The sequence below is a fragment of the Paramisgurnus dabryanus genome, chromosome 16 (assembly GCF_030506205.2).
Source record: "Paramisgurnus dabryanus chromosome 16, PD_genome_1.1, whole genome shotgun sequence".
In the NCBI taxonomy this organism is placed as follows: Eukaryota; Metazoa; Chordata; class Actinopteri; order Cypriniformes; family Cobitidae; genus Paramisgurnus; species Paramisgurnus dabryanus.
In genome coordinates, this window is record NC_133352.1 from 25,089,242 (window position 1) to 25,115,258 (window position 26,017).

Consider the following 26,017-nt stretch of genomic DNA (forward strand, 5'->3'; position numbering starts at 1 on the left):
TTTTTATTCCATGACCCAATTAGACTGGTATAATCCGTCTCAGGTAAGATAACATGGTCAAAACAATTTATTGATTGGCCAAACTGTTTTATTGTCATTCATTGCAAAAGCCAAATAATTTTGTGCAACCCACAAGTGGGTCCCTGCACTATATTATTACCACAGATAAACAAAGTTATGTATTGGTGGGTAACAGACCATACTGTACCAACGGCAATTCTACATATATTACACTTACTTTCACATTTTAGAGGGGAACATGGAAGTCTGCACAGATTCAGAGCTCAATAAGAAATGGATAAACGGCAGTCTTTGTCTTTTATTACTTCTTTTATTTAAACTCACTGTTATATTAACATACATTAACTCACTCAATATGAGTACTGACCTATTTAAAACAATAACGACCATTTAGACGTAGAAAGCCCAATAAATATTTGTGTATTTTTTTTAATTGCTGTGTTTTAATAGTACCTACTGTGTTTGCGGGAAAAAATTACTGTGCAGAGATAGTCAAACACAGAACACTGCTAAATGCAGGGGCCATTAGGACAAATTAAAAGGAATGCACTGCACTAGTCTGCTTTAATGCATTAATGCTATTGATTTTATAAGTTTGAATCACAGCCCGTAACAATATCATGCAGCAGGCTAAGAGAGGAGAGTGCTGCAATCTCTGATAAACCAGCTCTAAAAGCCCCACCAATGCCCATCTAAATCTGTTATCTCGATTCTCGACCACTGATGCATAGCTATGGGTTTGTGAAAAGTTGCTGTTTGAGAATTAACTCTGTTTTGGGGTTGGGGCATTTTTGCCTTTATTTGCTAGACAGTATTTGACAGGAAAGTACAGGGTGAAGAGAGGGGTATGGGATCGGCAAAGGACCTCGAGCCAGGGTTTGAACTCAGGTTGCTAGATGTGCTTCTGCACCATATGTCAGAGCACAGTCCACTACATCATATGCTCCGACAAGAAAATAAACTCTTTGAAAGTTTGGGTGAGAATATTTACAGTAAACTGTGTTAAACTCTTTAACTCTTTCCCTGTCTGTGTTTTTTTTTTTTTAAGTTGCCAGCCAGCGTCAGCATTTTTTATGATTTTCACAAAAGTTTAATGCCTTCCAGAAAATGTAATTTCAATATATAAACCTACAATATATCAAATGAAAGAACAGACCCTCTGCTTTAAAAAAAAAAAAAAGTTTCATCCTCCCATTTGTTCTCTTTTTGTCACAACAAAAATACAAAATTTTGAGCAAAAAGCTGAGATAATAACATTTTTGTGAAGGACTTTTGATAGAAATCAGATTCAGAGTAATCCTCAAAACATACACAGAGTTTAAAGGGAATACATATGGGTTTATCAGTTGAGTAAGAGCGCCATCTGGTGGATAATAGCGGAAATACGTATTGACAGAAAAACTCATCATTGGCAGGGAAGCGTTTTCTCTTAATTGAAGAGTTAACTCGTCAATGGTGGGGAAGAGTTAATATCATGTCAAATGTCACTGTGGCAACTGGTAATAGAAAAGTACACAATGTAGAGATGTACAGATCGACCGGACAGAGAACGGAATTGGCAGATTTTATGCATATCGGCCGGACGCATAACCGGCCGGCCAGTCAGACTTTGTTGCCAGTTGCGCAAGCAATGACGTCACAGCCACACGCACACTCACAGTGGAAGCAACTCCCGACCTATTATCCAACAGTGCATTCTTTTAATTTTGTACCAGGAAACGTGATCCATTTTACATAAAGACTGCGACCTGATCCACCCATGCAGTCCGCCATGCCTATATTGATTCTTTCCCCGCATCCGAAAATAATACGTTGATATTATTCCACCAGTTCACACACCCGTGTGCAGGACTCCCAAACAACCACATAACTTACTGCTGAACCACCATAGTACAAAGCATAGTTAGAGAAACTAACTAGCCTGTCATGACTGTTTCCCAAAAAAACATAGTAACTTTCGTCGTTTAACCCACGTTGGTTCAACAATATAGTTGATGATGTCAAGACAAGTAGGGGTGAAGTACTAATTAATCTGTTCAGTTTGATTTTATGTCAGATTATTGCTGTAAATAACCTATATTGCATCTAAAGATTGCTTTTGTTGTTGTTTTTTGTTACTTTGTTGTTTAATTTCAAGATATTTCATTAATTTGCAAGATTCCTTCTACATCACTCATCCCAAGGATTCCCCATGGTCTTATAGAATGCACTGCATGTTGCTTGCATATTTTGTTCAAAAGCAAGATCAAAGTTTACACATGATACTAACTAGGAACTATGCTTATAACCACGTGTCCAACTGATATTTGGACATCTAACATAATCAGTGATTGCCTTTAAGAGCACTTTATTTTTAGATCTGTTCAAATTAAAGAAGATCATGTAATTTAATGCAGTGTGGGTGAAAGTAAAATTTGTAATAATTTATTTTATGATTAAAAAAATTATATTAAAGAAAAGTGGATTTTTGTATTTAGCCTATATGCTTTCAATTATAGTTCTTAGAAAGAAAATTGGTATCGGCAGGTCACACCTACAGAACAACCGAAAATCGGAAATGGCCAGCAAAATTGCAATGGGCGCATCTCTAGAACACAAGGCCAATCCATTGTTTATATTATGTTATTAAACCGTCGACAAAATCGGTCAAATTTAGGCTGGTTAGGATAGCCCTTGCTGATAAATGCTGTAGTTATCTGGATGCAAAAACCATTGAAAGTCATTCAATAATATTATGTTTATTGTATTTTATTGTGGCACAGAAATTGTTTAAAACATGCTTCAATAAAGTAAAAACAAATTCAGAAAAAGCATCTTTCATATAGCTTGTTGCTTGTGAAGGATCTGGGACTGTGCAAATTCTTGTGGTGCTATCAGCCAATCTGAGTGATTAATCAAAAATAGTTTTGGCTCAAGTGATTGGGTAAAATACCTGTGGTCCCATCAGTAAAGATGGCAGATTTCAAATTGTGTACTTCTTTGATTTACTTGTAAGTATTTTTAGGGTCAAAAACATTTGGGGTCAAGCAGAAGGTTTTGTTTTTGTTTTGAAAGTCTGGTTTTGAGGGTTTGATCAGATACGGTATCACAGCATGGTATGGCACTGACTGTAAAATCTAAATCCAGCCTTCCCCGACTCGTACACACAGTAACACTGCTCTAAAAATGATACAGTAAAACAGAAACAACCTCTAAAGAAGCTATATCTATACTAAAGCAAGTCTAAAAAATATTGCTGATGATACTTACTTTATATGTAAATGTTAACCTCATTGTAGGTTAATTTTGGTTAAAAAAAAAACTCAGTTGTGGCAATCTCACTTAAACTTAAACAATAGGGGGTGGTTTCCCGGACAGGGCTTATCTTAGTCCCAGACTAAAATGCATGTTAAACACCTTGTCCTGTTTAATTTAACATATTTCGTTGACATTGTTTTGTCTTAAGATGCACACATTTAGATTTTTTTGTAAGATATGTTTGTAAAAACTTCTTAAATTACCTAATATTAATAAGGTGTAGTCCTTGGATTAACCGAAACCCTGTCTGGGAAACCGCCCCTTTATCATATTTGTAATGACTTTATGCCATGATGTATTGCTGGTTATATGTGCTTGTGTCTACTGGAGATGGCTGTGTATGAGTCCCAGAGGAAAATCCTCAACATGGTGCAATAACGTATATTTCATCTATATTATAAAGTTCTCAAACTTTAGCAGTCAAAACACAGCTTACATCTTTGGTGTGAATTCACATTTATCACTATCACTTCTAAATTCCACCTGCCCCTTGTCAATGTAAAAAAAAAATAAGGACCTATATTCAGAAGGTTTACACTGCATTTCTCTCTAATCTCCCACGGTATCTGACAAAATAGCAGAGCAAAGCTACATACATCAACGCATCTCTGGATGATAGATACAGAAATACATCCATTTTCTCAGCCACAGAAGCATAAGAGAGACAGACCTTAAATGTGTGAATCTCTTATACTGTTACAATAGTGCAGTACTCTATAAACAAGCAACATACAAGAGAACCGACTGACCAGAATTAAATTGCAGTCACCCAAACAAACACTTACTAACCCTTCATTCAACAATGTTGTCAAATGACTAAAGCTATCCTTAAAGGTATAAAAAAACACTCCATTTGCCTAGGCACAGATGAATAATAAGTACTGTATAATAACAGGGCTCAACGCAAATAATTTTTTATTCTGGCCTGGTCGGGCCAGTGGTTCAGGTTTTCACTTGCCCTGCCAAAATTTTCACTGGCCCCAATATAAACTGTCAGTGTAACAAATATAAATGTACTAAAATAATAATAATAAAAGTAAAGTATAATTGTATACATATACAACAGACATTCCCAAATTCAAGATTCCCAACTTTTCTGCTTTAATACCTGTAAACTGACAGCAAACCCTGCAAAATATGGCATTGTTTCTTTTGTCGTGTTTTAATTCGTTATATTTATATAGCGCTTTTCTGCAGACCTAAACGTGCTTTACATATGAATGGGGGAATCTCCTCAACCACCACCAATGTGCAGTATCCACTTGGATAATGCAACGGCAGCCATATTGCGCCAGAACGCCCAACACACACCAGCTTATTAGTGGAGAGGAGACTGAGTGAGTTTTACCCAAGTAAATGTCTGCTTCCAAGATGTTAAATAATATACATTAATGAAAATACATTTTAGTTACTGAGGGTGAAGCATTGGTCCGATCGGGCAAGTGACAATACTTTTTACTGGCCCGAACGTCTCTAACGCTTGCCCCGGGCAACCGGGCAGTCCTTTATGTTGAGCCCTACATGGTAATGACATATTGTGAGCCTCAAACGCGTTTGTTTCTTATTTTTTATGTAAAGCTTGTGCATGTACAAGACAATTTCAACATAACACAGACTGTGATGTCACAGTCAAGATGTACGCCCCGAACATTAAATTACACATTAAATGAATTACAAAGTTGTTAAAATGCTTAAAACAAAGTTGTGACTGATGAGTTAGCTCTATATGCCAATTAATGCTATATGCTGGTGTTTAGGCTGAAGATCTACTATTGACTTTACAGTTACGTTTTGCAGGTCCATCATAATGTAAAAAAATAAAAATTAAAAAACCCTATCATTTAGCCATCACATAGCCAGTAACGATCTCTCAGTGCAAGTTGTTCTTTAGTTTGGACAGTTCTTACTTAGTCTAGGATTAGTCTAATCTCTGTCCAGGAAATCTGTTTCCTGGACATGGATTAGCTTAAACCGGGACTAGGTCTTAGTTAAATTGGGATATTCAAGTCATTTTTAAAAGCATAATTTATAAATAAACATTACTGGTGTGCATCTTATTTTAAGATATGTCAAACAAGTTGTTTTTGATCAAGACAAAATTAACATTTAAATTAGTCTTGGACTAGGCTTAAGCCCTGTCTGAGAAACCACCCCTTCAGGTCTGTTTACTAATGTGAGCTACTGGCATGCTCAACATTATTATTCTTTCAAATAGGGCAAAAATAGACCATTTCATTCAAAGGACTAATCCTAGGGTTGTAAATGGACATGTAAAAACATTTCTGGATAATTTTTGCACTTAATAAAGTTACATACTTTCTATGTAAATATCAAAGACCAATTAAACAGATTATTTTATTGCATTCTTTGGCATCTCTAAAAGTTATCCTCACGATTAGAAGAAAAATCTAATTGACATTTTACCACAATAGGCATCAGAAAGTCTGCTATTTCTGCAACTATTTTATAAGTGCATAAATAAAAAGCTTTGCTTAGAATTTATACTAAAACTACAAATCAATCCACAACACATTTCAAACCAAAGTCTTGTAACTTGTCAATATCTGGGGCTTATGGTAACACACTTGCAATTTAGCATCCTTAAACTGGTGGAGATAAGGTGAATATCCCCTTATCCATATTATGTCATGCCTAAGCTGATTTTCAGAAGCCCTGAGCATACACCCTGCCGTACAGGGCAGTAAATAAAACACATAAATGTGTCACATCAGACAACAAGCAGACACCAGCCTATTCAATGTTAAAAGGAGAGCATTGGTAACCCAAGTTTAAATAATGGCCTCCTGCCTCTATCTCTGGGGTCAGGTACCCTAGGTGGCTGGATTTATAGAGCAAGCAAATTGCTTTTCTATCCTCATTCTATGCCCTTCTCTCTGTTTGGCCATCCTTTACAAAACAGTATGAGGATGATGGAATGACGGAAAGAAAAGGGAAGGTGATTGGCCTGTTTTTCACTTGAAGGGAATGTCTCAAGGCCAATGGAAAGCACAGAAAAGCCCTCGATCAAAGCCACAACCTTCCTGAGATGCTTCTTTAAAGAGACATTTCTTACAGTACCTTGACACGGCACTGAAATGCTTTTTTCCAGCAAAGCAGAAGATGAGACCACCAACGACACTGATGCCAGTCAGACTGATTGAAATAACTGAGAATGTGACATTTCTACTCCAAAGACTCAGCTGTATTTGGCATTTGCCTTGAGTACTGGTTTTTCTATACTAATACTATATTACAAACTAGGCAAAAAGAAATCAGCCCTTTTCACACAGAGATTATGGAAAATGCATCTGGGATTGTCGAGGATCGGTTGATTTTTGGTTCATTCACACTGCCAATGATTTTCCAGAATCTGTGCATGCATTTACACACATACCGAATGTCGATCTGCGTTTAAATCCCTGTGTCAAAGAGCTGAACCATAACTTCTGGTTGTGATGACACATGTGTCCTCACTCCAACACAGCCCCTATGGCATTGTTTCTGCATCTTGATCAAACAGAATGCTTCTCGTGAACATTACGGTAATGTTAATAGGTCCTCTTTAAGGGGGCGATCCCAGCACATTTACGGGATGTGATTGTTCTCACACAGAACTCTGTCAGTTTTACTAATATTTTTGGCGACCAAACTTGTGCTGTGTGAATGGGGTTCAGGACTCCAGGCAATACACTGAAAAGCCTGGTGGGTTAAAATAAGTCTACTAAAGGTGTTTTCACACCTGCCTCGTTTAGTTCAGTTGAATCGTACCAGAGTTCCACCAAAAGCGGACCAAACATGCGGACAGAGACCCCCTCTTCACTTTTAAAAAAGATAAGTGTATTATCGGATGAGGAAGTGTTTGTTGACAGTTTCTATTAGCAATATTAGCACAATGACAGATCGCAGACACACCTGGAGTTGCGAGGAGGTGCGGACGGAGCCTCAGAAATTTGGTGTCTTCGCCGTTTGAAGTGCATTAAAACGTTGTTTTCAAGCCGCATCCGCGATTCATTCTGGAAATGAATTTGTCTAGAGTGCTGTATACAACTATGTATAACAACTACCACGGACATAATTACAGCGCGCAGCCGTCTGTCCATGGTGTCTGCTGTATTTTCCTCCTTTTTGTTTACTTCCAGGGTTCCATTGGAATTTTGCACGCATTGATTCTGACCAATCGAGAAGCAGTTTAGGAAATACGTTCAAATACATGTGGCCAATGAGTGATGTGGATCTTACCACATTTCTGAATTTTAGTTCGTTTCAACTGGTGCGGACCAGAGCAATCAGTGTGGTGTGAAAAGGAATCAAAACTGCTAAAAAATCTACAAAGTATCATTTTTTGCTTTTGGTCCGCACCAAATGAACCGAACTACAGATGTGAAAACACCCTAACTTTTATGCAACATGGTCCACATCCAACAAGCACTTAAGACTTAAGGCTCTGGAAAACCCATGATGTAGACCCGTACCACTATTGCATAGTGACATCTCCCTTAAGGCCGACACTTGAAATAACTGAATCAGTAGATTAGTATAGTAAGACCATGACATGAAATTCTCATCAATGCTTTCTTTTCTTTCAAGAACTGGTGTAGTATATCCTTTAGGAAATGCAAGTTTATTTAATCATTCTGTGAAACTGCATTGCATGGAGTCTGCCAACTCCTGACGTTTTAAGCCTCTTCTAAGGTAAACTTCTGAGCCTGCTTTGTGTACAAGGCTAAACGTAAATAATACAGTTAAAAAATATGCCGATGATAAGCAGAGGGGAAAAACACAAAGAAAGTAAGTTACAATTTAGAGATGTAGTACATGTTGCTGAACATTGTACCAATAAGTCTACGGGTCACCAATGTTTAAAACATGCAGCACAATGTTCCACAGTTAAGGTCAAACTATCAGATCACCACATTAATAGCAATGTTCACACTTTTAAAAAGACGACGCATGCAAAGGGGATGGTATGAACATGATCTCCGAAGATTTAGGATTTAAGCCTGTGGAAAAAGGAATGAACTTTGAATGACTGGATGTTACAAGGTGTTTTTCATGCAGCCATGATGCAAAAGGGTGACATTTAACTTAGTAAAGGAAGATCGCCTTGCATTATCTGAAAAAAGACACTGTTAAAAAATGAGAGGGTAATCATTGGCTGCTATAAACGTTGAATGACTCATGTGCATAACTAACAGGATGAGCTGAAACTCTTGATCACTCGAGTAGGATCAGTGTCACACCTTTAACCTCATCCAATACCATGAGCATCATTCAGCACTCATGATGGCTCAAATACGCATACACACTTTCGTTTCCAATTTTTAGTGACTGATGTTTAGGATGAACTGCCACCGGCTCAAAGGCTGTCGGCGTTTCAAAGAACATCAAAGGACAATTCACATTAGAGCTTTAAAATAACCGTCAACCACGTTACACTGCTGTCATGTGATTGGAAAATCCAATATTGATAACTGTCAAAACAGCGCACGTGTAGGATTTGGTTGTCTCTCTATAAGATACAATAAAACATGTATAAGGGGGTGAACATCAGTAATAACCAAGCAGAGAAGCAAAACACGGTTTGTGATTTATTTCCACCGGCAGGAGCCAGTCACCAGCAGAGCATTTATAAAAACGGTCACATTGCATAGGCTTTAAAACCTGCCTATAAAGTCGCCGACAGTAACTATTGAAATGATCTTATACACAAGAGAACATTGTTGTTTGCTTTAATAGCATGTTGTTAAGATAACTAACGTTACATGGTTGCTATATAAACCAGTACTACGAGAAAATCATAAGAAATGTAAATTTCCATTAAAGACTTGCCAGGAACCAAGGACTTCCAATGCGTTAATAATAACGGACAGCTTTAGCTTTTCGCGGGGTTTTTTATTTATTTAAATAAGTAGACCGTAACGGTTCTAAAGGTACTCCCGTGCTAAAAACTTGTCATGTAGTAATTAAAGCCTTACCTTTTTCTGTCAGTCGAGAAACCGTGAAAGTGAATTACTTCAGATTTCCATTTTGCGCGAACGTTGAGCTGAACAGAAAGCGACGGGATGAGAGAGAAGTGATGAACGGGCAGTCGGCGACGAACGGAAAATCTCATAAATTAACAAGGACGTCATTCGAGAGAGGTGAGTCGCGTGCGTCTGTGTAGTTTTCCGTTTGAACGATTCATCTTTTCACGTCCTGCACCTGTCTCGATTCATGGATCAGTTGTAATCCCAGAGGCGTGCGCGTATTCTTCATTCACTCCAGATGAAGTTTGCTGAACGGCACCGTGACACGCGCGGGATGAAAACCGAGCAGCTCGAATGAGACGCGAGGCAGTCCGTCATGAACACGAAGATTTGTCACGCGGAGTTGAAGGAGCTCACATTTACGAGACGGCTCGTAAAACGTAAAGCCGTATATAGGTTTGATCTTATTGCCTTGATGCTGAAATATCCTAGGAGGTACTTGGACCAAGTTAACTGGGGCATAATTGCACTGTGTTTGGAATACAATGGTCTTTATTGATTTTTAAAGGTGCAGTCATCACAGGTTTTTTTTATGAAAAAACAAATAGTTTATCATTTCTATTAAAACCAGATTGAGGTTTTAAGTAACAACCAACAAACAGGTTGGTTGTGCATCTGGTAATAACACATTAACCAAGAGAGACAAAATGCTTTAACATTATGGGACATTATGCAGTGGTTAATACTTTCAGCAAGGATCTAGCCTTCACTATCTATATATACATTTTTGTAAAGCTTAAAACATTCATTCGTGGAAGATTTTTTATTCCAAGATGTATTCTCCAATGTGTCTTTCTGTGAATCATCGGGAATCTATACTTGTATTATACAAACACTCTTAGTGCAACTAGCAGGCAATAATTTACAATCCAAATTTACAAGTCCAGTTTAGAGTAATAAGTCTATTGGACAAACAAATCCTTACATAAAAGAGAAATGGCAAACACCTGCAAGACTGCTTTACCTCATGCAATACTGGAGGAGTTGTTTTAATATAAGATTGATCAGATACATAGCTGCATTTGCCCGATGGGAATAATAAACCAGACTTATGTCGAGCATTCATTTTGAAATCAATATAAATAATGAGTGTTGTGCTTTAAATGGCAAGCCAAGTAAAAACTCAAAGATTAAGCCATAATTTTTTCTGCGAGTATAAGAAATATTACATTTCAGTTTAGTACAAAAGTTTGCTGGAGGAAAGATTAAAAACAATATGCTTAAAACTCAACTAATTGGTTCTTATGAAAGACAATGTACATTTACAAAATATTTACAATATAGCGGTAGTTCTTCTCTGAGAATGATAATAAAATATATACACATGTCATTTGAAGCAGAGAATTTTGGCTCCTTGGTGTTCATCAAGGCTGACTCGTGGGCTGCCTGTCATCTCGACCACTCAACGAAGAGGAGCTGTGGCCGGTGTTGGTCTGAATAAAGTTGCTTAGGCCATCAAACTCCTGATTAAAAAGAAACTCCATATACCAGCTCCAGTACTTTCCAACCTGCGATGACAAGTACAGGTACATTGTAATATACTACACATGCAAAAAATTGTTATTAAAAAGCAGATTATATAAATACCTTTATTGATCCAAGATCCACGTTCTTCCTCTCTGGCCAACACTGATGAAGAGATAACACATAAATATTCATTGTTCTCCATTGGTTTTAAATCTCAGTAGAACACCGCTGAACGTTGCAGTCAGACCAAAAAAGGTACTTGTATTATTAAAGATGATGAAAACCCCTGTCCCCCACAGATAACATGAATTATAAAATGTGATTCTATATTAATGGGTCCTCCATTAAATATACATTTACACCACATTTATTTCTTTGTCCAATCCTAAAGTTATTAGCAAAAAGCGGATGCTGTGCTGGCCTCAGCAGTGACAAGGCTTTACACTTGCTGTAATATAATCATCCAATTAACTTGCCTTGCACAGTTGAATCCGATTCCTATTCTCTCAACAAGATGACAATTTAGCGTCAGGGTACCACTGTGGGATCCTGTGCTTTTAAATGTCAATAGTGGTCAACTCTCACTCACCCTCTGATGAAATTCGATGGCGTAGCTAAAAAGCGCAGGGTGGTGGATGAGGCTGAAACGGCACCAGGGTTCCGGCACTTTGCTTAGAGCGATTAGATCCTTGTCAATCTCAAGGTCCGATCCAGGAAGGCACCATGAGGAGTTCCACATGGAATTCACCATGGCTTGAAGATTCCGATTAAACTCCTTGTATGTATTTCTGTTTATGTGAAATGTTTGCTGTAATGTAATGTAAAGGCTTGTTAAAATATAATGCTCAATGACCAGGAGTACAAACAAATTCCACAAAGTATGTTGGCCATAACTAAATAACCATTATATATTAAACCCACATATTTTACACATTCCATGTGAAAACCTGCAACTCTTTTTTACACACACTATGATCAAAACATTACAGGGTTTATTGTAGACATGACTTAAGGGCTTTCATTTTATTTACTGCAATGGCAGGCCCCGCCCTTAATCAATGCCACATTTGTCTTACAGGAACACGAACCCGAACAGAAATAGTGAGAATCACACCAATAGCCTTCAGATGCTTCGTAGTAAGTTCTTAAATCACAGCTTGAAGTTCTTTTTAATTTCCCAGAGTAAATTATTCAGAAACAAAACCCTGAGACTCAGATGGCTTTTCATGATCATATGCTCATGTTGGGATATGGTCTCCTCATTACCTCTTTCTGTTGCTCCTGTTTCTTAGCCAAGGTTAGGTTTTTCCTGTACCTGAAAAGAAAATAACATCATTATTATTAAGTTAGCAAAATGTGATTGATAAAAGGAAGAAAGTATGAAATTGTATCTTATCAGATAATTAGAGAGAATCAGTTAAGGATATGCCCAACTATTTTGATACTCTATTTTACATACAGATTTCACAACCTAGTAGGCAGTATAAATTGAAAAATGTATTCAGATTCAGACTACAAGGTTTACAGTATCATAAACATCCAAAAAGTGGAAAAATTCTCAACAGCTTTATATATATATATTCAGAAAACCCTGTCACATTTTGCATGCAGTTTTACTAAAAGACCTAAAAGAGATGTTTCTCTTTATCTTTCAGTACACATGTACCAATGGCAAATTACCAGTATAGACTTAATAGTATGTCTTTAGTTCGACAGTACAAAGGCTTGTGTGCCGAAGCAGATGAAAGGATCTTCATACTTCATTTCATCTTTTGCTTAAAGGCATCATGCCATGACGATGAATTGTATTTGAAGGTTTAGGCTGTTCTCCTCAGATCAGCTAGAAGCAAACAGGTGATCACAGTGAAAAGTCACTTGCACTTGCCAGACTCACTCCCCCACAGCACATTCATTAAGATGCCTGATATTTGCCTTATCTAATACCTTAAAGCTAAAAATCTCAAGAATGGTAAATAGGAATAAGGAGAATCAAAATTTTCTACAGCTCACATATCATACCTGTACATAATGTAGCCAAGTCGATCCACGCTGATTGAGTCGGTTGCAAAGAGAGCTGGGTAGAAAACACCAGCTGGGGGCATGATGATCAGTGGCAAGCTGAACTTCAAAAACATGTCACACACCTATACATGACAAAACAAATAATGCTAGAAGTTTTACTATTTTTAACACAACCAGAACAAGTTCTCTATGATGTATAACAAAAATCTGCTGATTCTATAGGCAGTAAATCAGCACACAAATCTTAATGTAGTCAGGGGCTTCGACTGATGTCATTTTGCCAAAGACATCACGTTAATTAAGTTAATCATAGCTGAGTGTAGTACCGTCTCATAGAAGTCAAGTGTCTGGTTGAGGAGCAGAATGTGGCAGTTCTCCAAACGGAGTCCCTCAGATGCCAGCAGACCAACAAAGCGTACCAGCTCCATGACAGAGTGCATAAACCCAGACAAGGACATAGCCCTAGGAAGAAACAGGCATCACTTATACTTTTTTGAAAGTGTACAAAACGATGTGAAAAATTAGTTTTTCTTGTAGAGTGCACATAGTTTTTCAAGAAGAGTACAATAAATTGGCTTTAAATTACATCTACCATACACCAGATGTGTCTTTGTGCTACGCCTGGCATCCACACAATTCTTACAGCACAGAAACCCAAAGTGGAAAGGAATAATGGGTGTATTGCATTGATGCATGGCACACCAGCGCAGTCAAACAGGGTTTTGCCCTTGATCATAATTTCTCCTTCAGCTGTGCACCTCAGTAATGTAATAAAAAAATAACCAAATCAGCAGTGAGGGAGAAGCAATACACGCTAGGGAAGGGGAGGGGGAAACACACTTCATCACAAACCATTCCACAGAGCGCTTTCTGGGTAAACGAGGTTCAGATGGAGCCTAACCACAGGTGCAGTTCATCCATCTCTTTTAAATGTTAAATATTAAAATATGTGCAGTTGTGAACCTTGGGCAGCCCTTTAAAAATACGATTGCTGAAGTGTAGTAGTCTTTAACAGGGGATTATTGGCCATTATTTTACAATTATATATAAATATATATATATATATATATATATATATATATATATATATATATATATATATATATATATATATATATATATATATATATATATATATATATATATAAAATGGTGTGTTCACGTGAGGCATAAAGGCCGATTTATAGTCGTGCGTAGGTCCTACGGCGTAGCCGCAACGGCTGTAGGTTCCGCGTCGGTTTCATACGCCGTAGCTACTGTGGTTACACGCGTGGATACTGCCTTCCAGCGGTTTGCGCATGTGTTTGCACGTCGACGCGGAGGACGACGCAAAAGTATAAATGAAAACCGACGCGGAACCTACAGCCGTTGCGGCTACGCCGTAGGACCTACGCACGACTATAAATCGCCCTTTACCTCCGGGTTGTAAAAGTTGCAGAAGTAAGCCACTTGGTGGATAATAGCAGTATTGTGGAAAGCCGGAAATTCTGGTCATTGGCAGGAAGGCGAGTTATCTCAACAATTGGCGGGGAAAGAGAATCGCCACGTTTTATTTTGTCCCACCATACTTACTCGTGTAAATACTCATGTAACGGTCTTTAAAGGCGTTCTAAGCGAATCTGCGAGACGTTAGTTTTTGTTGACGTTTGAATTGTTTTCAAACAGACGGAGCGTAGCTAACTCCTCCCCCTCCCTTCCGTGCTTATATGAACGCGCCCAACCCCCACCCCAAAATCCTTTTTGTCGTTTATTGGCTGGAACACTTTGTTTTGTTTTGTGATGCAAGGTTTGGCCACTATGTTGTTATTGCCGTTTGTGAAGCCTGGGCTGTCTATAGAGATCGCGTTTTTTTACAGTTTGATCAGCGGATAGGCAGATAGTGAGGAGATGTTTGCTATATGTAACAAAAAATGTTTTATCGTCTAAAACGCGTCAATTCGCTTAGAGCGCCTTTAAATAGGGAAAACATGGATATGTTTTGTGGCTTCTAAATTCATCCCTGTTTGGATCCTAAGGAATGAATGGGGCTATGCTAACACATTCACGACACGCTGTACAAAGATTAAGTGTACGCATTGAAATAAGGTTGTTATGTATTAATTTGTCTAAGCGAGGATAAGAATATAGTAAAATATTGAAAAACGGTGGTGTTTTCCTTTAATGGACATAATGAAGGGGAGGGTTTCGTCTAACTGTCTCATACAACAGGAACAATATATGGCAAATATATTACTGGTCAATACAAGTCCTCACATAGTCCTTGTTGCAATAGCTAAAAATAATAATACTGCTCAGAGAAGAAAGCTGTAAAAATAGAAAATTAAATTATCGACACACTGACTCCCGTCTTAGATTTATAAGCAATCAATGCAACCTTTCGAGCAATCAGGTCTTCATCAGACACATTTTACAAGAAAGATGCAACTATTTATAACCACAGGTGATAAAAGCTTGTTCGAAGCTATTCATTGATCGATAATTAAAATACCACTGGAGTTGTCAGTGTGCAGACATTATATATTTTTCTACTTTTATTTACTGCACCCAATTTGGGTTATGTATATGCACATCTTTTTGTAATAATTTTTTTTTAGAATAACAAATTAATTGTGCACAACACACAATAAGTAGTAAATTCAAGTAAACAGTGCAAATTTTGACTTTTTACTGGATAGTTTGATTGAACTGTTTTCGTTCACTGCTTTTGGGATACTCACATGGTGCTATTGCTGTTGAGGCTAATGTCCAAGCCACCCTCCACCGCACTGACTGAATGCCATGTCAGCCACTTTACCAGCATGCTGTTTAGACACTCGATGACACTACACTGTGAGGATAACAATGTAGAATGGCACATTTAAATAAAGGCTCGAAGAAAATCAAAACCTGCTTCAACTACTGTGAGCTTAATCAAACCAACACTCAAACAACATCACAGGAAGTCTGAAGATGCCACAGCCTCATGTGGAAAGACTAATTCACTTATGTCTGAATTGTTTAAAGCATTTGTTGACGCAATCTGCATCATACCGCAATGCTCAGCTTGAGTTAGACACAACCAGGTCGAAAATAGAAGAAATAAAAAGAAAAGGAATTAAAATTGCATACAAACCTTAAAAAACACAGTGGATGTAAAATAGAGCTGTTTCAGTGGCTTGAAAAGAAGTTGTTTCATGTCTATAGAGATGGGAAAAAAATGCTTATATAACAGTTTTTGCATAAACCAATAAAAATATAAGAAAAAATATAAGAATTTCCTGCAAGAGGAAAAAGAACAACTGTGCTGCTAACTGCTGTTTCTATAACGTGAACTTACTTTTCCAGCATATGCTAATATTATGACAACCGAGCAGTTTTTTTTCTCAAGTTACTCATAGATCTCAATTACTCATAGACTTATGCAGAGGTTTGGATACTCACCGGAGCTGGGCATTAAGGGAATGTCACTGAGAAGATCCAGGATCTGCGGCCGGAGCAGACAGCCATCCCACACACTCAGGAACTTATAAAGGAAAGTCTCTGTGCTGGAGAAACCCTCCTGAAAAAGCACACAGACACAAACTGTCAGCATGTCGACTTGAGGACTTCATAAGTTACGGAAGAAAGCAAGTCAGAAAAAAGATTGATAGATGCGCTAGGGCTTGTGGAATAAACTGCCAAAAATCTCTCAATATTGAAGATCCAACCTCGAGGCTGCCAATGTTAATTTCCTATTGGGTAATATTTGTTTTCTACTGGTCGGTGCTACCTGCAGGAACTGCTGTGAGGAGAGGATGGTGCTCAGGAAGCGACAGGCTTCAGAAGTGTTGTCAGAACTCTCATCCACAGGACACAGTAAAAACTCTGCACAAAACAGAAGATTGAAAACGGCTGTGGTGCTGAATTTCGAAAATATCAATTGCATTCATCTTAAAAATGCTTGGAAATACATAATAAGAAATATACCCTCTTGCAATGAAAGTCCAAGCCAGAAGTTAAGGCGCAGGAAGGCGGACTCATCCTGCACACAGTCCAAGTAATGCAGCGACAGCGACGATCCCAGCAGAGAACCCATCTGGGCAGGCAGCTGAAAAACATCACCAACATGAAGCAATGAAAATGTTATACATTTGCATTTATGCTATATAGACACACTATATCATAACCAAAGAGCTGTCAAAACAACTCAATGAATTCAGCCATTCTTTTGGCTCCACTGAGATGTATGCTGAAATGCACAGCTTGCAACAAGTTAAGACAGACACAATTCAACCATTCTGTCTAATGATCAGACACGCTTTCCAACACTGTAATTTCTGTCACACTATAAACAGCTGCTTCTCAATATGGGAATTAGTGAATAATAAATAAATAAAAGTTGGTGACAGATTGACAATGGACATGGTTGAGTCTTTCTGTAATTAAAGAGCAAATGCATCATTCGTCTGAGAAACGACCAGTTCTAATGATGGTGTCCCACAGAGGGAAAGAATCAATGATCCTTCCCCATGGCCATGACGGATTTTTATTTTTTAAAGACTCTGCTTTCTCAGTTTCCCGATTGCAAAATCACTTAAACCTGTTGCAAGCACATCCTGATGAAATGGTTATTGTTTGTGCACTGTAAAATGACATATAAATGTCCATGGGGCTTTAAAATAGATTTACTAAGGTCTACCAGGACTGTGGGTATGTCAGACATAGATAGGTCCTCTTGGATATTGTAAACATTTTATGACTTGTCAATTGGCAGTGCTATAAAATGTTTTGTACGTACAAGATGACACTGTTAAAGTATTAAACAATTTGATGTGAAAACTAAGTTTAGTAAAAAAAATTAAATACTTGTGACCAAACAGCTCGGAAAGTACAATTTTGCAAAAATATTGTAAGCTACTGTAATCAGTTTTGTAAAGGCTTAGCCCCACCAAGTGCCCATAATGGAGCAATGCAGACTGTTACAATTTACAAATCAGACTAGGTGGATTAAATAAACAAATATCGACTGTCATAGAAATTTAGACAAAGTTAGTGTGTGGCTATTATAATTTTTAGAATTTATTAATTACTAAATGCGACCTGATCAAGCAAAATGAGTCACGGTGACCCAAATTTCAAAATTGAGATTTTGGTATCAATGGAAAGAGGAGATCATAAGCTTTCAAATGATATCCTAGTCAAAGTCCTTGAATGGTTTTAAATATATACACATTTTCCAATTGAAAACCTTTAAAAAAAAAAATCGCTTTAAAGTTTTTGCCGTTTTTTTTGTAAATCCATTGCATTTTTAAAGGGATACACATTTACTTTACAGCTTAATTTGACCAAAGACATAAATTAAAAGGCACTTTTACAAAGATTTACTAAAATTAGAAATATTGAACAGAAGTGCTAACTTTTTGAGAGAGAGAGAGAGAGAGAGAGAGAGAGAGAGAGAGAGAGAGAGAGAGAGAGAGAGAGAGAGAGAGAGAGAGAGAGAGAGAGACAGAGAGAGAGAGACAGAGAGAGAGAGACAGAGAGAGAGATTATGCTAGCCTATGCAATCATATCTTTGTGTAGGCTAGTTGACAATATCAGTGTAACAAATTCATAACGGAGATACCAACAGTTAAATGTTGGGTTAAAATAATTGTTTTCTAAGCTTTTTGATTGGCTCTATATACAACGTGTAACACCATATTTGGAGAGCAGAGATAGTGACGTTTTATGGGATACCCAGGAAATGCTCAGAGGTGGCGAGAGGATTTGAAAAAAGCAATGTTGATTTCCAGCAAATTTAGTAAAACTTTTTCAACTTTATTAGTCATTTAAATACCTTTACTCAACTATTTGGACTACGAAACTTTGGGAGATTATTTTTTATGTCTGTTCTTTGAAATTAGCTAAAAAAAACAATTATTTCATTATTTTTCCACATTATCTGCCCATATCTTAAAATGGAACGTTGCGACTTCCGACTCATTTCGCCAGGAGCGGGGCACAAATAGGTTTTCATTATTTTAATCCACAATAAACCGCTATCTGCTTTATAAGTTATGATGTAAAAAGTACCGTTTTCGGGTTTCAAGTGAGACCAAAATAAATTAAAGACTAAGAGGCTGTTTACACTTGGTATTAGGATGTGTTTTCGTTGATCGGATCACAAGTGGACAACGCTAAAGACAGGTGTTCAAAACGTTTTGAGCTTGTCCACTTTCGACTACATCCAGAGCAGTGTTTCCCATATATTCATTTATTTGTGGCGGGCCGCCACAGAATCAACACTGGCCGCCACAAATAGATTTTTCATGATTCCCATTTACATATTAATTTTACTATTTAAAACGGCTTAAATCATTGCAGGGAGCGCTCAGCGCGCCTCCATCCTCCCTCTCTCGTTGTGTGCAGCGCAACAGCGCGCGCCCGCGGCCCCCTCCCCTCTCTTTGCTGAGCCTGCACGCCTCTCTCACATAACAGTGAAAAGTATTTAACTCCGTGTTCCTCCGTGTACTTTCTCTTTTTCGCGTAAACGTCAACAGTCACGGATGTTACCGACAGAGAAGTCGGTGGCTGATTAAGTTCATCATGAGAGTGACTTAACAAAAGGTTAGTATAGTGTTTCCCACATATACCCGTTCTGATGCGAGTCTGTGTCCGAGCTCTCTCCCTACGCGGCATGCCCATGCACGTGTTCTGTAGTAACAGCAACTGTGTTTCTAAACATATTTCTGAATTTGCAACAAATTGTCTGCGCTATACAATAAAATACCACTCGTATTTCTAGTAATAAAGCGCTCAAAACACAACAACACTGATGAGAAGAGCAACACCAGTACAGCCTCAATGTAAACGTATGATGGTTTTTTTCAGATAAGGTCGCGTTTTTAGCAGCAGTTTAAGAAAGAGCTGATTGGATTAAACAAAGAGTTACTGAGTCGTGGGTCGTTACTGGGTCCTGTTTAGTCACTATTTTATAGACAACAGAACAGAAACTATGTAAAAATAGCATCTTAGTTGTGTTAAAATGCAATATAATGTGACTGATCAAAGAGTAAAACACGACGCAATGACGTCACATATATGCTAATCAGCGTGTGACGTCATCGCCGCCACAGTATCTCAAAATCCTGTGGGAAACACTGCAGAGGTAGTTGAAAACCCTTTCGATCGGATTGCATTTGTAGTGTAAACTTAAGAGACCATCTTCTCTCCGCCTATTTATGTAGTCTGAGGAACTGAGCACAATGTTTTACATCATTTCTGACTTTTAGCACGAACACAGTGTCTTTAGGCTTTAGTGTTAACAGCCCCTTAGTTTTGAACCTAATCCATGTCCCAAAGAAAGTGGTAAAAAGAAAACCCAGAAACAAAGTTTTACAACCTGACTTCAATCTGACAACACACAACTAAACCAAAGACCAGAATCTTATTGAATTCAAGTGTAGTCAATGTGTGCAAAGTGTAAAAAAGGAGATAATTTTGTGTGCATTACCTCAATATTGTCAACGTTCTCCAGTAGCTGCTTGAAAGAACGGAGCTCCTGCAGACGAAAAACTTTTCTCTTGGAGTTGCTGTCGAACACCGAACTCAACGGAGGCACTTCCAAGTGATGCCGTTTCTATGGACATCACAAAGCGATAATCAAATATTAACTGTCATCTTTATGCATTTAAACAAAGGTTTGCCAAAATTCGCTGTAATGACACATTTCCACAAAAAAGGCTAGACAAAAAATGGGCCTGCTCTGATCCACTTCAGTTATGAAATTAAATGCAACATTGTAGCAGCCTTAGACTTTGTTCACATTATTATTTTGTTTTGTAAGGTAAAATTTCATCCAAGCTTTAACTTTTTTAATCCAGTTTTTATTTATTTTTTATTTTTCTAAATTCCAGGTGTAGCTTCAGTGCCACATTTGTCTTGGTAATTTTACCTTAGATTTGGATTGTGCATACTGTAACTTTCTGCTACATTTTAATTTGCAATGGACACCATTTCAGAGCAAATTTTAGGGCACCCTATTGTAGTAGATATATCTGTGTTCTGTGAAGCTTTTGACAGTATATAACTTCATACCCTCTTTCTGGATGATGCCTTCCCTTTCACATCCAGACTCAGGCTCTCATCAACCTGAGCTGCACCTTTGTTCTTCCTTTGTACGGCACTTAAAGCAACTTTCCAGGTGGAGTTGTGATTCTTGAAGCCAGTCTTTAGTAATAAAAGATGAGAAGGAGAGAAAATTGTGGTCAGTTACATCCTGCATTACCAAGCGCAGAATAAGTTCATGTCAGAGAGCAGAGTAATATATACTAACCTTAAGTCTCGATGATACAGAGATTGTCACTAAGTCAGGCCGAAACACTTTGTAGAGAGCTAGAAGTTGTGTGAGGAAAGGCTGTCTGCCCTATTAAATCAAAAAGAGAAAAAAGCAATGTGATAAAAGAAATGCTGACACAGTCTGTAACACGTTAAATGTATCCAATTTAAAGAAACATTATCTACATCTTCAAATGACTGTAATGAATAAGGTTTGTACCATTTTAGTTTGAATATCCAAGAGTTTTCGCACTCTGTATGGATGGACTGTGAAAAGAAAAAAAAATGAATAAATGAGATTAATAATGTGCTGAATGCATGTAGACGTTATGTTTCAGTGTTACACATATATACAAATTAAGTCAAAAACTCACCATGCTCCCTCATGGTTAAAAGATACAACAAGTGACAGATGAAAGGGCACTGTAATTAAAATAATTAAATTATTAACATAACCCTTAAATTATAAAGAAATACAATACAGTTTGTATAGGCCTGTGAATGTAGAAAGAACCTTCCAAAAAAAAAAAAAAAAAACATTTGCCTAGGAAAACTTACCAGATTTTCTTCAGTCACAAAGCTAAAAATGAAGCCATAAATCGACCTCAAGTTGTCTTTGCAGTCAATCAAGTCAAAAACGGTCAGTACCCATCGTACAAAAAGAACCTTAAAAGATAGAGTTATGAAGAGGGTGAGCTGAATTTGGAGTGTTTTTAGAAAACTACATAACAGCCATGTTACCGACAGTTATTTACCTGTGCATTCATTGGCATTTTCCCTGTACAAAGCCATGACACCCCTCTCACAATAGCTTCTTGGGGCACCACTGTGGCGGGTATAAGAAACTTGAGCACCCGTGTACAATTGGCAGTTCCTGTTGAATAAATTGAAGCAATATCTTTGTACAGTGGTCTCAACCTTTTTCACTCCAAAACCTCCATTGCCCAAAATAATATTTGAAGGGCCCCACTCGCTCTATTCTACCCGATAAAATCATATATAACTTGAAATGAATTGACAGATGAGTATACAATTGTTTTATCTTGTTATTTAAATGCTTTTTGGTCTTTTATTTTTAATAATTTAAGACATCTTAATCGAGAGCCCCAGACCCCTGGTTGACAAACACTGGTCTAGTTGACCCCATGAGTTGACCACAATCTCTTAGTATGATGATTGATGAATGGTAATTATGTTTAAAGAAATACATAGGAAGTAAAAGATTTTACCTGCATTGAGGCTTAAAGCCATGTCCAGAAGCATTGCAATGACCTCCGGTTGGAGACCATTACTAAGAGCCACCATCTCCACCACCACCAGATTCCTCTCCAATTCATCATTCCCTCTGACTACTGTACCAGCTTTCACTGTTATATTAATAATAAAAACACGTCATGATGTATTGGTAATAGCTAAAACTAAATGTAAGTTACAGCCCAGACATGTATGACTTGGTTCAAACATAAAACTCACATAAACTACTTTAGGCCCCATTGTTTTTTTTCCAAATAAGAAATATTAAGAACGCGAATAATCAATTGCTTACAACGACAAAACCACCCACTGTATTACAAAACCGTTGTATTTGTCTATTGTTTAGTTTAAAGTTTGTTTTGTTATTATTATGCTAACTCCACTCACCTCGAGACAGATACTTCAGCGCGAGCCCGAAAGGATCCGCCTCGCCTTTCTTCTTTTCTTTTTCCGCCAAACGTAAACTCCTGTTGCTAGCAGAAGATACGGATAAATCTGTTTCTCCGGCCGGATCAGCGCCTGATCCGGTCAGATTAGATAAATCGGCCATTATCTGCGCTACATAATATGACTTATTATTTCTTCGAGTGTTTGTCTCACTCGCCGCAGAACACCATTCAAACCAAACGCCAAACCTCCCGCGACCGTTTAGACATGCGCACTGAACCACTTCCGGTACTAACATGAGCGCATCCTCAATGAACTGAGGTGAGTGGAGACGCTACGCTACACATACAGCAGAAATTGTCTTTACAGTAGTGCCCTAGGATACAAAAATATGTTGTTGTTGTTGTTGTTGTTGTTATTATTTGATTCATTTTAGCATGATTAAAGGAGATGAAAGGAAGAGAGAACTAAATCGACCAATACCTTAAAACGTAGAAAGAAGTGAAGAAATCCAAAGCAGGGCCTATGTTACATACTTTCTATATTTACATTTTCAACCTGATCTGTATTTGTATTATAATTTATCATTGTTTTTATATATATTTAAAAAACAGCAGTAAAAAATTGACAGGTAACGTTACTGTATGTGAGATTTCTTTATAGTAAACACCAAAAAAGGGGAACCGTATTTAACCGTAACGCCATAACATTCTCAGTTGTCATGATCCGGTTTTTCTCTGCTATTCACCTTATTTTCCACGACAACAAGGGCGGCGCCATTGCGCTGATTTTGTCAACGTACTTCCGGGTGCATATGATGAGCAGCTGAGGCAGTGGCTGAAGGCGACGCGTTAAACTTAAAAAGCTCACTCAAGCGCTTTTATGTTTGTTTCTTACCAATTTTAATGGACGGGGAGCCGACTGAGGAACACCCTAATCCCAAGTAATGGTTCGACTACGATGTTCCGGTAACTTTAAACCACGCCGGGTGTTGAAAAGGTGGTCAGTTTCAGGTAAGCTATCTTAGCTTAATGTGCTCTTTCGCCTAACGTTAGATTTGTGATGTCCGTTCTACGAATAAACTTAAGATCAGTAACGTTAGTTTATAAAATGCAATTATTTTGAATGATTTTTATTGCCCACCTGTATTTTTATATTTAAGATAAGACAGCAATATATTATAGTACATTACATTCTTACAGTAGCTCACGTGATTCATACAAGTTACAGAGATTTCAGATGCTAGAATATCAGTTCATTTCTCATTCAGATATTGATAATGACCTATTAAACGACATATTATTTAACACTGAAGTTAGAGGTTGTGTGTATAATGTTACTGTCTCTTTTTAATGCATCTCTTTCTCACACACTGTTCTGTTTAAGTATGGATGTCATTTATATATTAATTCTCATGATGCAAGTTTCTTTTAAATACTAACATAAAAATGTTTATGGTTAAATTATTTTCACAGATGCATTGATGTTTAGTGATGCAATGGACAACTGTGAGGATGATACAATGAACATGTTCCTAAACTGTGATGCAGAAACACAATGGGAGGATCAATCCGTCTCTGAACACAACTACACTTTAAAATCACAACTCAACCTGAAGCAACCTACATCTGATATGGGAAAACAACCTTGCGGTTTCCTGGACAGGGCTTATGCTGGTCCCAGGCTAAAATGCTTATTTGAGCTACAATAATTTAAAAACACCTTGTACTGACATACCTCAACATATATGAGTGCCATTGTTTTATCACAAGATGTGGTTTGTTTGTAAAAACTAAAATGTCCTAATATAATTAAGGCCTAGTCCTGTAAACCCTGTCCGAGAAACTGCTTCAATGCTTCTGCTTCATGTGTTGAGCTGGCACAAATGTACAAATCTCTGCTGAGAAACAACCATCTTTGTCAGCTTTACACAGGGTTGATATTGCATGCATTACATTTAGTCGCTAAGCACGTCACCAGTACATACACCAACAGCTTCCAGATAAACACTTGTGATCAGCTCCTGATGACTCTGATAAAGCTGTGTCTTAATTCATTGCAGGGTGGTCTTGCTGAAAAGTTAGTTGTTTCTTAGTCCATAGTTATTTTTATAAACCTTTACAATTTGACCTGATTTTACCTGTTGTAAAGTTACATTAAACCTTCATACAGTTTGTTATCAGATGTCATGCAGTGATATTAAACATTTACAATGTGATCTGTTGTGCATTTATATTAAACCTTTATAAAGTGATCAAATATTACCTGCCATGCAGTTATATTAAACCTTTACAATGTGATCAGATGTTGTGCAGTTATATTAAACATTTACAATGTTATCAGATGTTACCAGTCATGCATTTATATAAAACCTTTACAATGTGATCAGATATTGTGCAGTTATATTAAATCTTTACCATGTGATCAGATGTTACCTGTCATGCAGTTATATAAACCTTTACAGTGTGATCAGATATTATCTGTAAGGAATTTCTTAAACCATATGTGAGCTTTGTAGATTCCACTTAAAAGGATTTAAGTCTCCTGATTTGAAGGAATAAGTGTTGGCAAGTTTGCAAATGAATTCTATCATGGTACATTACCACATAAAAACGAAATAGATATTGGACTGGCTAAGGTGCACATTTGCTTTAAAAAAGACGAAATCACTGTGTAAATATTGGTAAGCATAATTACTTTAATAATGTTGCTCCATCAACTCCTTCTGACACGACGAGGTAATAAAATATGTCCAATAGGTTACTTGCCGCGGCTGCTTCATATCGTCTAAACACGAGACGATTGATGGGACATAATAAGACTATCCGAGCGTCGTATCAAGTTTTCTCCGTGCTCCTAATTTAAAACATTTACAGCAGTTGCGATATTTGTCATTTAGCTAAAGTTATAGTGAACTACAAACAATCTTTTAACCACCAAACTAGCTCCCGAATCCACTGTGCCATATTAGCAGCGGAAGTCGGTTGACAAAATGCGGAAGAGCGAAGAATTGAAAAGGGGCGTGGCGGAATAAGGTGAATAATGGAGGTGTTTTTTTTTTGTATAATGGAGGTGGTTTAACGAAAAGGTAAAACCTAAAAACTCGTGATACTGCTAAACATCTTCACTAGCTGAACTAAACTGGACAACTGTGCTCTCTTGTGGCCAAATAATGCTATTGCATTTATATATAAAAAACAAAAAAATGGAAAGAACAATTGTTGGGGATTGTTGTGCCTTAATGATCATAACATCAGTTATGTGTGAAT

The 26,017-nt window shown here is 37.5% G+C and overlaps 2 protein-coding genes and 1 long non-coding RNA gene across 4 annotated transcripts in view; 1 reads left to right on the plus strand and 2 right to left on the minus strand.

The window, feature by feature from the left end:
* The window catches only part of drp2 (dystrophin related protein 2), a 169,233-nt gene extending 159,565 nt beyond the window's left edge, over window positions 1–9,668 (minus strand). For both annotated transcript variants that reach the window (XM_065273230.1, XM_065273223.1), the window contains exon 1: window positions 9,294–9,668. The gene's annotated coding sequence lies outside the window, so the exon portion shown is untranslated. The remainder of the gene's footprint in view (window positions 1–9,293) is intronic.
* A 183-nt stretch (window positions 9,669–9,851) lies between these two features.
* Window positions 9,852–23,014, minus strand: cenpi (centromere protein I). The gene is made up of 20 exons (XM_065273256.1): window positions 22,749–23,014; window positions 22,337–22,474; window positions 21,863–21,981; window positions 21,666–21,773; window positions 21,482–21,530; window positions 21,328–21,374; window positions 21,106–21,195; window positions 20,868–20,999; window positions 20,284–20,409; window positions 16,779–16,899; window positions 16,582–16,676; window positions 16,254–16,371; window positions 15,946–16,010; window positions 15,551–15,660; window positions 13,160–13,295; window positions 12,831–12,955; window positions 12,078–12,126; window positions 11,401–11,619; window positions 10,932–10,973; window positions 9,852–10,852 (listed from the first exon to the last, which is right to left on the minus strand). The coding sequence occupies exons 1-20, from the start codon at window positions 22,909–22,911 to the stop codon at window positions 10,709–10,711; spliced, it is 2,196 nt and encodes a 731-aa protein (XP_065129328.1). The 5' UTR covers window positions 22,912–23,014; the 3' UTR covers window positions 9,852–10,708.
* Window positions 23,015–23,123: 109 nt separating this feature from the next.
* On the plus strand, window positions 23,124–24,966 carry LOC135758679 (uncharacterized). Its single transcript, XR_010536565.1, has 2 exons — window positions 23,124–23,761; window positions 24,224–24,966. It is a non-coding gene; the product is annotated as an uncharacterized lncRNA (long non-coding RNA).
* The last annotated feature ends 1,051 nt before the right edge of the window (window positions 24,967–26,017 follow it).

What these genes read in the sequence shown, in the direction of transcription:
- cenpi (XM_065273256.1), bottom strand. Translation starts at nt 22,911, where the DNA reads ATGGCCGATTTATCTAATCTGACCGGATCAGGCGCTGATCCGGCCGGA. An exon ending in AGAACGTTGACAATATTGAG is followed by an intron (nt 16,900 to 20,283) that starts GTAATGCACACA and finishes GATGTTTTTCAG; the next exon opens with CTGCCTGCCCAGATGGGTTC. An exon ending in TCCCTTAATGCCCAGCTCCG is followed by an intron (nt 16,011 to 16,253) that starts GTGAGTATCCAA and finishes CCATCTCTATAG; the next exon opens with ACATGAAACAACTTCTTTTC.